General features: G+C 42.3%; 1 protein-coding gene and 1 long non-coding RNA gene across 2 annotated transcripts in view; one reads left to right on the top strand and one right to left on the bottom strand.

The window, feature by feature from the left end:
• Snd1 (staphylococcal nuclease and tudor domain containing 1) overlaps positions 1–7,579 on the bottom strand; it is a 446,310-nt gene extending 438,731 nt beyond the window's left edge. The window contains exon 1 of the mRNA XM_069996698.1: positions 7,272–7,579. Coding sequence (XP_069852799.1) covers positions 7,272–7,349 — 78 coding nt within the window. The 5' untranslated portion in view covers positions 7,350–7,579. The remainder of the gene's footprint in view (positions 1–7,271) is intronic.
• Positions 7,580–7,928: 349 nt separating this feature from the next.
• LOC138810127 (uncharacterized) lies at positions 7,929–12,534 on the top strand. Its single transcript, XR_011367034.1, has 2 exons — positions 7,929–8,208; positions 11,593–12,534. It is a non-coding gene; the product is annotated as an uncharacterized lncRNA (long non-coding RNA).
• Positions 12,535–14,278: the final 1,744 nt, after the last annotated feature.

The raw sequence follows: 14,278 nt of genomic DNA, 5'->3' as shown, positions 1-14,278 counted from the left end.
GATCTGAGGATTGAGGTTCAAAGCCAGCCCAGGCAGGAAAGTCCATGAGACTCCTATCTCCAATAAACTCAAAAACCGGAAGTGGCACTATGGCTCAAGCAGTAGAGTGCTCACCTTGAGCTGAAGAGCTAAGGGACAGCGCTCAGGCCCAGAGTTCAAGCCCCACGACCGACCAAAAAACAAAACAAAACAGACAAATTTGAGATTTGTTATCTATCTAACTACCATAAAGCTAAAAGTAAAGCTGCGGCTTAAATGGTAAAACACCACCCTGAGTTAAAAAGCTAAAGGACAATGCCCAGGCCCTGAATTCAAAGCTCTAGTACTGGCATGGCGCACGCGCACACATGCGCTCAAATATACACATACATGCATAAAGGCATACACTCATACGCATGCATACACATACATACACACACACACAAGAAAATTTCTACCTAAATTCAAAAATCTGCTAGTTTTCTTTTTTGAACCTACAACTGGAAACTTAACAACTTCTCATTTTCCACACTTCACCCTCCTAGTAAACTGAGAAGTAAGACTGCATGAGGTCAACTGCCCACTTACCACCAGCACTGGTCACTGTCCTCTAAAGCCCCCAGCCATGCTAAGTAAGTTGTACTTGAACTTGTTCTGTCCTAACCATTAGTGTGAGCATTGAAGCATGAACCTTTGCTTTTCACCAACTCTGACAGCTAAAAGCGTGCTAGGCTAAAAAGTACATCCAGAGGCCTGGAGCAGCATTAAGCTTCACACACTACCAAAATGCTAGTCAAGTATAAACACTAACAGTTATAGATCCTATGAACTCTGGGTACTGACTTCTCATCTGCATCCCATTCATTGGAACCAGTGACTGAAGAACACACAGAACTCACTGACAGGCAATCAGAAAACCTTAGTCTTGCTTCACTAAGAACATGACTAGAGCAAGTATATTTTAGCAGTCTCCCATTCTTTACATTTATTCAATGGACTGAATGTCAGCTATTGATCTCACTAGGATACCAGAACAATGACCACCTCTACAGCCTCTCTTCCTTTTATCACCCTTAAACACATGTTACATAATAACTTAGCTTAACCTATACCATCTATGTAGGATACTGAACTTGAAGAAACTGAAGAGTTACTATTTTTTTTTAAAAACTGAAGAAAAATTATCAATGGAAACCCCAGGAGCTTCATACTTGCTGTTCTAGCAGGCAGAAACACACTTCCCTTCTAGCTGTCTCTTTGATATTCATCAGCTCTCAGGGCAAATGCCATCTTCTGAGAGAATTCTTTCCTAAACACAGTTTTTAAACTGGCAGGGGCAAAGAACCTTTCCTCTACCAAGAAACTATTTGGATATTTACACATCATTCAAAATTATCAAGATGGGCACAAGTAAAGAAGTGTAAGAGAAGCATAAATGTCTGTCCCCTCATGGACCAAACGATTTCTTGTGGCCCTCCTTCACGCCCTAGTTTGTGTAAAATCACTGATGTCTCTATTATCACACCCATTTCTTGTTTACTTCACTGTGTGGCTCTCCCATTCGCCTGAAGGAAGGACTGCTTTTCTAACTTCAATTTCTCCAGTGCCCAGACAGATACAATCAATAACTATTTGTTCAGTAAAAAAAGGAACTATGACTATATGACTGCAGATCCTTCTATTTCATCAGTCACTACTGTCAGCATACCTAGAGCCCAAGGGATGCTTTCTGTTCACAGAAAATGACAGACAGCCCTTTAGGCACAGTAATAACTTAATGTTCCTATACTAACTCTCTTGCCAGGCCTACTTACATCTATAGGACAAAGTCTACAGTATCTATTACATGGGATACTACTATAATTTTCCCCCTTTGGGTTATCTGCATGTTTATTTCAAAATGAACTTAAATACAGTTCAAAAATAATAAAGTAAGGACATTAACAATAAGTACAGAGTTGTCTATATGATAAAAAGCAGAAATGGAGATATTAAAAACAATAATAATAGGCCAGGCACTGGTATGTAATCCTAGCTACTAAGGGGTCTGAGACCTGAGGATCAAGGTTCAAAGCCAGCCTGAGACTCTTAGCCAATCCATGAAATTCTTTTTTTTTTTTTGGGGTCCGGTAGTGGGGCCTGAACTCTGGGCTTGGGCGCTATCCCTCAGCTCTTCAGCTCAAGGCTAGCACTCTACCACCTGAGCCACAGCACCACTTCCAGCTTTTTTCTTTTTGCTTATATGGTGCTGAGGAATCGAACCCAGGGCCTCATGCATGCAGAGCAAGCGCTCTACCACTGAGCCACCTTCTCAACCCCGCCGTGAAATTCTTATCTCCAATTAACTACCAGAAAACTCAAAGTGGAGCTGTGGCTCAAGTGGTAGAGTGCTAGCCTTGAGGTGAAGAGCTGAGGGACAGCATCCAGGCTCAGAGTTCAAGCCCATGCCAACAAAAATAATAATAGTAATAATAAAACCTAATTATGTTTGAGAAATGATTATATCCAAATAATAAACCTACTTACTGCCAAAGTTATTGCATCATTTCCCCTAAATTTAGTCTTAGGTCGAACTACATTTTTGTGATATTGATATTGTGATAGTGGTATAAAAAAAAGTTTTTAATAAAAATTTTTTAAAAACTGAAGCTGATTGTTGATGGCTCATGCCTATAATTCTAGAGGACCACAGTCCAAAGCCAGTCCAGGCAGAAAAGTCTGTGAGGCTTCATCTCCAATTAACTAGCCAAAAGGTAAATGAGAAGCATGTTTCAAGTGGTAGAACATCTACTGAGCAAGCAAGCAGAACAAGAAAGCAGGAGACCCAGAGTTCAAGCCCCAATGCCAGCACAATAAATAAATAAATACCTGGAGAAAAATTATCAACTTTTCTGAGTCTTTGTATAAAGCAAGTTTTCTCTAAAATAGTGTCAATCAGCTACCTTGTCCATATGAATGGCAGTATAAGAGTATTTTTGAAACCATAGCAAGGTTATTTTTTCTCCTGTATAAATTAACTGCATATAGAAAGGACAGAAGACAACCTGGTCTTTACTCAGTTCTTGAAAGATGTGTATTTCTTACTTCAGACACTTGAGAAACAAATTAAAATTGTAGGAAGACTTAGAAATTTCCACTAAGCTACTCAGCAAAAAGTCTGCATTTTGCCTGACAACAACTTGACAGCCTAAGTCATACAGAAAGAGAAAATTACGGTCACCTCCTCCTAGGTATCCGTTTGTCTTAAGTCACCCAATGAGAACCATGGTCTTGTATAAAACCAAGAAGACTGGCAGATTCCTTTTCTGAGGTAGTTCAATGAAAGGGTAGGGGAGAAAGTGGGAACTAACTGGGATTGGCCTTGTCTTCCATCCTCTGTCCTTCCATACCATAAGGAAGGTAAGATATGCTACTTGCTTGACTGCTTCTAAGATACACAGAAGACTTGAGAACGTGGTCAATTCATTCAGCAGTTGCGAAAGCCACCCAATATATGTTCCTGCTTGTCCTGCTTGAAGAGACATACAGACAGACTAAAATTGAAGGGAAAGTTAAAATTAAAAAAAAAAAAAAAAACCTGAAAAAACAGAAGTAAACCAGGTCAGTAAAACTAAAGAAAATAGCCATCTCTAAGTAGCTGCTAATTGGAGTGACTGAAGTTTATACTAAATGCTCCAAAACCAACTTCATTTAAGGTTTGTTGATAATATTCTGTTACAGTTAAAAAACAGCTAATGACTTGTTCAAAAAACCCAGAGTTAGAATCTTACAGGTTTGAGAAAATAAGATACGACTTGACAAAGATGTTTACTTATCCAAGTTATACCTTTTCACCCACATACTTGCTAGTCTCATCCCAACTGAGAAAACGTAAATCCTCCAGTTCGCATCATCCTATTGGGTCTTTCAGCTTGAAAATGCCTGTGTCCACGTCCTACTTACTTCCTCCTAGAACATTCCAAAACCAACTCTGTCCCCCTAATCTCAGTAGCAGACACAGCCATTCACACACACACACACACACACACACACACACACACACACACACACACACACACACACACACACACACACACACACACACACACACACACACATGTGTCCACGTCCTACTTACTTCCTCCTAGAACATTCCAAAACCAACTCTGTCCCCCTAATCTCAGTAGCAGACACAGCCATTCACACACACACACACACACACACACACACACACACACACACACACACACACACACACACACACACACACACACACACACACACACACACACACACACACACACACACACACACACCCTGAGAGAGAGGAAGATTTTCACAACTTAGTTTTCAACTTTTTTCTTCAACCTTCAAAAAGAAATATTAACACAGCATTCATGAGCCAAAACAGCAAGGGAGAAACCAGAAGAAACGTGGCCCTTCTACATCCCGTAACAGTTTCTTTTGCCAAAAGAGGAAGGACAATTCCTTCTTATCACAGCAAACCTCAACTCTCGACCATTTAAGATCTTGGCTTAGCCTGAGTCCACAGGAATCTGAAGGCTTCCACTGAAAGGCACACCTCTGCTTAGTCAGCCTTCCAACTTCTGCCCTCTCCTCAAAAGACAGAAAAGCAGCATCCTCTGTTTTCCTGTTCATGAAAGTGTTTCTCTCTTGCTTTCCTTCCACTGAGCTCAATCTTCCTTTGTAGAGCTCTTACAAAGCACTTCCTAATACCACAAGAAACCATTACTCTCCAGGAAAATACAACTTTGCTTAGTAGAGGAGCCTCACACAGAGCAATTTGCCAGTGGTCCATTTTTCATTTTAGACAAGACTTTTAAGCCTGGCACAAATGTGCTAGTCCTCCCTCCCCTACCGGCTGACCCAAACTTACCCACTCACCCCCTGCAGTGTGGTCATTGTGCATTGGAGCTATCCATGCACTGTTCCAATAAGTGAATTGTAAAATGCCACCTCCCGGACTCAAAAGTCTTCCACACAACACTCCTATGCACAAACCACCAAAAGCATCAAATGAAGTCACTTGCCACAATAGCAGCTCCAGGACAAGGCAAGGAGAAACATCTAATCTTTTCTCAACTCAATTACGGTCAGCTTCACTTTCCTGTAATTTGTGGCCATGCATCACAGGCCCCACCCTCTGTGTTAAAAAGTAATACCCTGGAGTCAGAGGCCTCACAGCATGTTCTAGAGACTGTGTGCTAGCAGACAGGCATGAGTTAAAGTCTCAGATATGCCTCTTATTACCAATAAGAAAGGTACCCATTCCTTCTATTCTTCCTAAACCTCAGGTTTGATACCTACTTGCTAAGAATTACAAATGAGTTAATTTGGACAGAAACGTCAGGTGAACATGTGACTTACAAGTGACTGCTGATCGTTAATATCCATGGAGGTGCTGGAAGTCACCAGCACCGACAGAAACAAATATACATTCCATCACTATCAAAAGAAAGAAGGGCTTTGGAAGTGGCGCTGTAGCTCAAGTGGTAGAGCGCTCGCCTTGAGCTGAAGAGCTAAGGGACAACGCCCAGGCCCAGAGTTCAAGCCCCACGACCGACAAAAAAAAAAAAAAAAAAAAAAAGAAAGAAAGAAGGGCTTTAAGAAAAAAGTCAAGCCTTGGGTGGTGGATAGCTGTAATGCCAGCTACATAAGGAAGAACAAGAGGATCTCCATAACGAGGCCAGACTGGGCAGATAGGAAGGCCTTTTCTCAAAAAAAAAAAAAAAGGGGGGGGGTAAGGCTGGAGTGTTGTTCAAGTGGCAGTCTAAGGCTGTGGGTTGGATCCCTAGTACTGATTTAAAAACAAAAAATTCAAACCTCAGCAAGTAAAAAAAAAAAAAAAAAAAAATCTATCCCATGCTAACAATCCCAATACTAGATAGTCAAGTGATGCTTTATTGCTATGGTGAAGGGAAAACCTACACAAAGGAAAAACCTAATGACACAGGAGCCTCTTCAGGCTTAAAAAAGGAAGAATATATCAGCCTTGGAAATTCCCTTTTCCTCTACATGTCTAATAAGTTCTGGCTGTTATATATGTATAAATAAAAAGGCAATACTGGACATTCCAAGAATCTCAGCTGGCAACAGATTATTACCTAAGAAATGAATACCTAAGAATTGGGGGAATCTTGAAATTAAATTTACACACACACACACAGAACATTTTAACCCAATTAAAGACAAAGGGACATTAACACAGAATCTTTTTTAACTTTCTGCAACAAAAGCTGTGGAACTTTGGAAGAAAATATCTTAAAATATATTTGCCTTTCCAGATGGCAAAGTTAGGAGTCACAGTCTGAAATGAAATGTAAAAGTTTACAGTCATTGCAACCAGAAAATCTGGTAACAACCAAGAATTGTCAGATTTTAAGATTTGAGAGAGTTAGTGGAGAACAATAAAGGAGGCAGATGATAAAGCAGATTTATACTATACAATTATCACAGAACTAAATAGGGCTGAACCTTGCACAATTAAATTAATTCAAACTCAAGAACGTAGAAAATGCAGGTATATATCAGGCAGAATCTATAGTGTTCACAGGCCTACATTGGAAATCAGAACACAGGAGCTCATGTCTTGGCTCCAATCCAAATCACCATGTGCCCTTAAGGCAAGTCACTTGCCCTTCTTAAACCGGTCACTATAGCTTTAGGAGCTGAGGAAATTATAGTGGTAATTAAGATTCTTGCGGGCCTAAAATTTTTAAGAGCCAAAAGCATACAAAGATCAGGAGTTCTCAGGCCATTGACTTGGAAACAAGAGATGGAGGGAAAGAGACTGGAAATCAGAGCCAGAAAGTGAGAAAACTTAGGAGTAAGTAAGAAACTCAGCGTTGGTGGACAGAAGTTTCACGACGGCCAAGTAATCCAAAGGTTCCAGGGAAGAGAGGAAGGATGTGAGGATCTCAGAAAACTACAAACTGCTCAGCATATGTCAAAATGAGCAGAACAAGGGGGATGGTACGAACTATCCACGAATTTCCTCCGCTAATGAGATCTGTACTGGATCTGCCCCGGTAAAAAGCTAGAGAAGATCCTAACTAAAGCTGTGACCACGAAAATCACCGTGACCCCCTCCTCACCAGGACCAGGTGTCCGGAAGGCAAAGAGTAAAGGAGGTTCGCACAGGGTTCGGTCTAGTGAGGGGATTCCAAGGGTGGGTGAAAAGTGAGGAAGGGGACAGGGGAGACCATGCAGGCTGGCGGGACAGGAAGAGGAGTCAAGGACTGACTCCAGCTCCAAGGCGGCAGAGGGGTCCGGGTCCGGGGCCCCACTCTCACCATCTTGACGATGCCCCGCTGCACGGTGGGGACCGCGGGTCCCCCGGAGGAGCCGCCGCTCTGCGCCGAGGAGGCCATGTGTGGAGCTGGAAAGGCAGCGAGCGGGGCGGAGGGCCTGGCTGGAAGTGTCAAGATGAGTGTCGGCGTCGGTGAGAGGGCGCCGAGACGAGGGACAGGCGGGCGACCAGGCTGCGGGCGACGGACGGGATGGACACTCCCCGGGAACACACCGGAGCAGCAGCGGGAATGGGAGCAAAAGAGGAGACGCGATCTCGGCCGCCGCCACACGTTCTACTCGCCGCGCAAGCGTGCCAGAGCGCCACCGCCCTCCGTCCAATTAGCGCACGGAGCCCGCCGGACCTCAAGCCAATAGGCAACCTATCCACGAAGCCCCGCCCCTTAATCTCAAAAAAGGTGGGGAGCTCCAGGAAGCGCTGAAAGAGCTGATTTGCGGTGACGGACTAAGTCTGAGGCGGGACTTCCGGGGCAGCCCGCCGAGGTGGTGTCGGGAGGTGTAGTGGGAAGGAAAGGACACGTCAGCATCTGGCCACGGGGCGCGAGGGGACCTGGGAGCCCCGACCTCACCCTCCCTCCTGGCCCCGCCCGTTGCGCCCCGCCCCCTTAAGCCCCGCCCCCGACGTCGATGAGGTTCCCAAGTGGACGGAAGCTGGAGCGGGCGCTCTGGGCTTGGCGGCGCAGCGCAGTGCTAGCTCCTTGCCGAGTCCCGGCCTGGACTTCGATCGTGTATCTGGGATCCAGCGCTTAGGAGGCGCCCTACTTACGGTTGATGGAAGGAATAAGTATATTTTATGGGCACGACTTAGCCTGTAGCCCCGGGAAAATGATGTCGTTCGTTGGCCTCTTCCCTGATGCTCCAAGTTAGGAACAGCTCTGGAGTGTGCTCCCTGCACCCCCTCCTCGACTCGGCCTCGGCTTGGTTAGTAAGGTTAGGAGAGGATAAGAAAGCCACGGCTACAGGGGGGAAATGTTCCCGAGAAAAAGCCGGATACGTAGAGCCCAGGGCCTTAAATGTATTGTCATTTAATAGTAAAAACCTGGCTCTGCACTGAAGACAGCCATTCTCCATAACTCTTTTGAGAAAGGGTTATTTTCATTTTGTCTCCCGTGCCCACGAATTCACCTCTCTTCAAAAGAAACGCCATCCGATTATTGTTACCACTCTCCATCTGGTGTTCTTCGAAGTTGTCCTCACACCGACTTTACACAGTGGTCCCTAGTAACTTCAATATTTATGATCAGGACTTATCCAATATCCTGTCCTCTCCTCTCCTCACTTTCATTTGTAATGAACTTGACCTTTGCACCCCCTCTCTGGACAGATGAAGCAGTATAAATTCATGTCTGAAATTGTCAAGGCAAACATCTCGTTTTCTGATCGTGGTGGCTGTCCTTTTTACTTTGTAATGAGTTACCTGTTGCTGCATAATGACGGGTTCTCGGAGTCAGTAACAATGCCCAAAATATATTGAGCACTAAACGTGCACAAAACATAATTGTGCCAAATGCCTTTACCTATATTATATATTTGAATCTTTAGGGTAACCCTACAAAGTAGATATAATCAATCTCTTTTAAGGGGGTGAAGGGTGCATTCGTGTGCAGCATTAATAGAGCATGCTAAGTGAACCATTTCAGAGAGGGAATCAAGATAGGAACTCAGAACTATCACATATAATAAATACACTTGTGTTTTTGACCAGCCTGTTTCTCAGGTAGAGTAACAAACCACCCTCATCCTCATCCTGCACCTGTAGAATTGAGAAGATGGGTAAAGAATTCTCACTTCTCCAGTAAGCCTCCTTTGGGGAAACATTTGAAAAACTTCCTGCCTCAATACTCCCAACCCACCTCCAATTAACTCTTTGAGGTTCTCTATTACATCCACTTCTCTGCTCCAGCAACTTGCACAGCATGGTCACCTGACCATGACCTACTTTCCAGCATTCTTCTCTTCCTCCTCTGCTTCTTTTACTGTGTTTTACTTTTTTTTTTTTTTTTTTGTCGATCATGGGCCTGAACTCTGAGCCTGGGCGCTGTCCCTCAGCTCTTCAGCTCAAGGCTAGCCCTCTACCACTTGAGCCACTGTGCCACTTACGGCTTTTTCTGCTTATATGATGCTGAAGAATCAAACCCAGGGCCTCTTGCATGCAAGGCAAGCACTCTACCACTGAGCCACCTTCCCAGCCCCTGTTTTACTTCTTTTACTGATGTTTTACTTTGTATTCATTTAAAGGAAAAGCCTCACAAACTCAAGCTGTCTAGGTCAGTGCTATTTCCCACTTAAGCCATATCCCCAGCTCAAGGTCTGTGCTATCTAAAAGAACTCTCTGCAATATTAACAAATGTTATTTATATACTCTGTCCAACACAGTATTTAACAACCACTTGTGGCTCATGAGCAATTACAGTGTGGCTGGTACAACTAAGGAGGTGAATTTTTTGGTTTGTGTGTGTACACACATGCAAGCATGCACATAGGTGTGTGTATGTGTGTGTGTGTTTGTATGCCAGTAGTGGGGCTTGAACTCAGAGCCTGAGCACTGTCCTTTGACTTATTCTGCTCAAGGCTGGCACTATACCACTTGAGCCCCAGCTTTACTTCCTATGTCATTTTTTTTGTTTTGTTTTTGGTTTTTTTTGGGTCCGGTCATGGGGCCTGAACCCTGGGCCTGGGCACTGTCCCTCAGCTCTTCAGCTCAAGGCTAGCGCTCTACCACTTGAGCCACAGCACCATTTCCAGCTTTTTTCTTTTTGCCTATGTGGTGCTGAGGAATCGAACCTAGGGCCTCAGGCATGCAAGGCAAGCGCTCTACCACTGAGCCACCTTCCCAGCCCGTCATTTTTTTTTTTGTACCAGTCCTGGGGTTTGAATCCTGGGGTTTGAACTCAGGGCCTGGGCACTGTCCCTGAGCTTCTTTTGCTGAAGGCTAGCACTCTACCACTTAAGCCACAGCCCCACTTCCAGCTTTTTCTCTTTACGTGGTACTGAGGAATTGAACCTGGGGCTTCATGCATGTTAGACAAGCACTCTACTACTAAGCTACATTCTCAGCCCTCATTTGATTTTAATTAATGTAACACACATAGCTGTGTGACTGTAGCACATCATCAGATTATATTTAATCTTACTATCATGTCTGCTGCTATAGCTATTTATGTAGGTTTTCACATTTTTTTCCATTTGCCTTATGTAGTTCAACTTTAATTAAAATACATAATGGCAGCTGGACATAGTGTTGTGTGTCTATAAACTCAGCACTCAGATAAATGAAGCAAGAGGACCAAGAATTTGAGACCAGCTGGGCTATAAGCAGTAAGATCTTGCCTCTAAAAGCAAAATATGCACATGTATAGATAGGTGAACTTTTTCAAAAATGCATAAAATTTTTTTAAAAATTAAGAAATCAAAAATATTTTACTTTGTAATATTAAATGTGAAAATCAAATTCTATTTTTAAAAAATATTACTTACTTTAAGTTTAGGCATTGTTTCTCAAACCTTGTAGCATAAAACTTATAGCAATCCAAGGAAAATAATGCACACTTCCCACCTTGCACTATCTTTATAACTCAACAAAAAGGACTTGTGAAAATATGATATATAGTTATACAAGTATGTAACTTTTTTGTGTGTATTGGAGCTTTACCTCAGTGCCTCAGACTCTGGCTTGGCTGTTTTGCCCAAGACTACTGCTCTACCACTTGAGCCACACTTTTGTTTGCAGTTTTTCACTGGTTAACTCAAAATAAGAGTCTCATGAACTTTTCTGTCCTGGCTGGTTTTGAACTGCGATCCTCAGATTTCAGCCTCCTTAGTATCTAAGATTACAGGTAAGAGCTACCAGCACCTAATCTTAGTAATAATTACAAAACTTTCAGTAAAGGAGTCAACTGAAACCCTATCTTAATGCTACTATATGGCAAGGCCATTCTCCCAAATGCTATTAATTAATGCATATGGGTTGTCAGTCACCTTGGGTAATTGTATATTGATTTACTCCTGCTACAACTATTGGTTTTGAACCCTGGTGGGTTTTATCCCAATAGTCTTTGCCTGCCACACAAATTTTCAAGTAGAAAAGGCATAAGAAGAACTCCATCCCATGGTACTACCTTTGTTAAAGATTCATATTATTCCAAGTCTCTCAATGCAGATGATCAAGGCAAGATAGAAATGGAGTATACTGCATTCCATATCCAGAATCCTGAAGTCCGTTGCCAGCAAACTCAATTACAAGAGTTTTGGCAAGTAATGGAAACTGTATTTTTAATGGGATAATTACACATTTTTCCTTTACAGTTCAAGAAATTGGAGAGCTTTGTTTAGAGACACCACTGCGGTATCCCTGGCTTTTAGTTGGAAACTCACTGCTCCAGCCCCAGGCAGTAAAAGAAGAAAAGAAGCCAAGAAAGAAGAAAAACCAACGCCAAAAGTATCTGTCTATTTCTAGCAAGAGAGCAGAAGTTTGCCCAGAGTGCCTATTGTAAGGCTTCTCCTTCCTACAGAGGAGGCGCAGATGACATTTGAGTAACAAGGGATTATCAGAAACAGGTGTTGAGGTGCCTTGAGCACTGGGATTCTTCTTTGTTCTGGCCCTGTTCTGCCCCTCTAGAACTCCTAAGCCCCACTCCCACCAGAGCAAGAAAGAAGGCAAAGCAAGAGCAAGCTACCAAGTAGGAAAATGAACAGAAGCAGCGTAGTTGGCTATGGAGTGGGGCATCCATCAGGAAAGAAGCAGAGTTCAAAAATACAAGTGATTGTCTTTTTAGAGTGGAGCACAGGGCAAGAAGCTAGAGTTCGGGTGGCAACTTAAAGAGGCATATGGTTTACTCAGCAGATCTCAAGATGATCCATTCTATTTTTTTTAGGTGCACTTTGCTGGAGTGCCACATTCATGCTCCTATTGGATAAGTATTTCTGGTAGCATGATACTGTATTTCAGCCATGTTCTACCTTCCTATCAAGAGACACCAGAAAGCAGAAAACATCTCTGCCCTGAGTCTTTGTCTCATACCTTTCAGAGTGGTCTAAGTTGAAATAATAAAATTACACTACACTCTGTGGTTCAGTAAAGACCAATTAAGAGTTTACTCTCTTAAGAGTGTTTAAGAGTATAGGATATTGCTTTATGCTGCTACTGAAACAGGTTAACCAACTATAGAGCTATATGATGTTTACATGCTTAAGAAAAAAGAAAACAGAAAACACCATTTCATTCTGCCTAGAGCTCTGTTCCTTGAATAGAAACAAAAATAAACAAAAATCTTTACCTTCTAGAGGCTTATATTCAAATGCCAGGAATTCAGTTGGAATCATCATGACAGTTAAACTTTAAATTTGAATTACTTGCAATCATGACAAATTTTCAAACGAGGTTATATAATTCTCATTTGTCAAAGGAAGCATATTATTTCATGGGAAGAGACTAACTTTTCCTTGACATAAAGTTCTAGAAAGTTTTCATTGCATGACTGTATAAATAAATGATAAGAATGGACAATGGTTTTGTTGTTGTTTTAAATACATTAAATTTGGAATATATATAGATAGATATATCCATATTTGCGGGGGGGGCCCGGTCGTGGGGCCTGAACTCTGGGCCTGGGCGCTGTCCCTCAGTTCTTCAGCTCAAAGCTAGCGCTCTACCACTTGAGCCACAGCGCCACTTCCGGCTTTTTTCTTTTTGCTATGTAGTGCTGAGGAATTGAACCCAGGGCCTCAGGCATGCAAGACAAGCACTCTACCACTGAGCCAACTTCCCAGCCCATATCTATATTTATATATCTATGTTTACTTATTGTAGCTGTTACCATTCTACAAAAACTCAAAGGGTAATATATTTCCTCCCTGATTCTTCACAGAAAAAGTTTGTAGATACCTGTCTAAGGTAATTAATGGTAATATACTGCTTCTCAAATTACAGTGGGATTGGGATTTTCTTTGTTGTTGTTTTGGTATTTTGCAGTATTCAGTGGTACCACTTTTATTCAAGTAGGAAAGAAATTAATACAGTGTAAAGAGTGAAAAGAGAAGAGGTAGGTGCCTTAGTTTGAAGGGACTTTCTCTCTGTCTCTGTCTGTCTGTCTGTCTGTCTGTCTGTCTCTCTCTCTCTCTCTCTCTCTCTCTCTCTCTCTGTCTCTCTCAACACAAATTAATTATATACAAATATTTTATTGTGATGTTTATATGCATACTTGATCAAGTTCATATCCTCTGTAAAGCCCTCCTTTTAAGACTTTTGAAGAATGGTTGAAATCTATAATATTTACTAAACACACTCTTTTTCTTTCCCCTCCCTCCATAGGCAATGAGTTTTAAAAGTGTTTTGAGAGATGCAGAAATATGACTTTTTTAAATTTGCATTTAACCTGTTGGATTATAATTTAGTGAAAAATATTTTATGGTAAGAAACAGCAACTATTTAAAGAAGAAAATCTGCTTTAAAAATAAGATTTTAGGGCTGGGAAGGTGACTTAGTGGTGCAGTGCTTGCGTTACATGCATGAGACCCTGGATTCAATTCCTTAGCACCACATAAGCAGAAAAAGCCAGAAGTGGTGATGTACTTCAACTGGTAGAGCGCTAGCCTTCAGCTGAAGAGCCGAGGGACAGTGCCCAGGCCCAGAGTTCAGGCCCCACGACTAACAAAAATAATAATAACAATAAATAAAAATAAAATAAAATAAATAAGAGTTTAGCTGGGTGTCGGTGGCTCACGCCTGTAATCCTAGCTACTCAGGAGACTGAGATCTGAGGATCATGGTTTAAAGCAGCCCAGGCAGGAATGTTTGTGAGACTCTTACCTCCTATTAACCACCAGAAAACCAGAAGTGGCACTGTGGCTCAAGTAGTAGAGTGCTTGCCTTAAGCTAAACAGATGAGGAATAGTGCCCAAGCTCAGAGTTCAAGCCCCACAACCGACAAAAAAAAAAAATAAGAATAAATATGAAAATAAGATTTTAGGGGCTAGGAATGTGGCTTAGTGG

The sequence above is a fragment of the Dipodomys merriami genome, unplaced genomic scaffold (genome assembly GCF_024711535.1).
Source record: "Dipodomys merriami isolate MVZ:Mamm:240054 unplaced genomic scaffold, mDipMer1.0.p SCAF_5, whole genome shotgun sequence".
In the NCBI taxonomy this organism is placed as follows: domain Eukaryota; kingdom Metazoa; phylum Chordata; class Mammalia; order Rodentia; family Heteromyidae; genus Dipodomys; species Dipodomys merriami.
The sequence above is the reverse complement of the archived record's forward strand: the minus strand, read 5'-3'. Positions and strand labels throughout refer to the sequence as shown.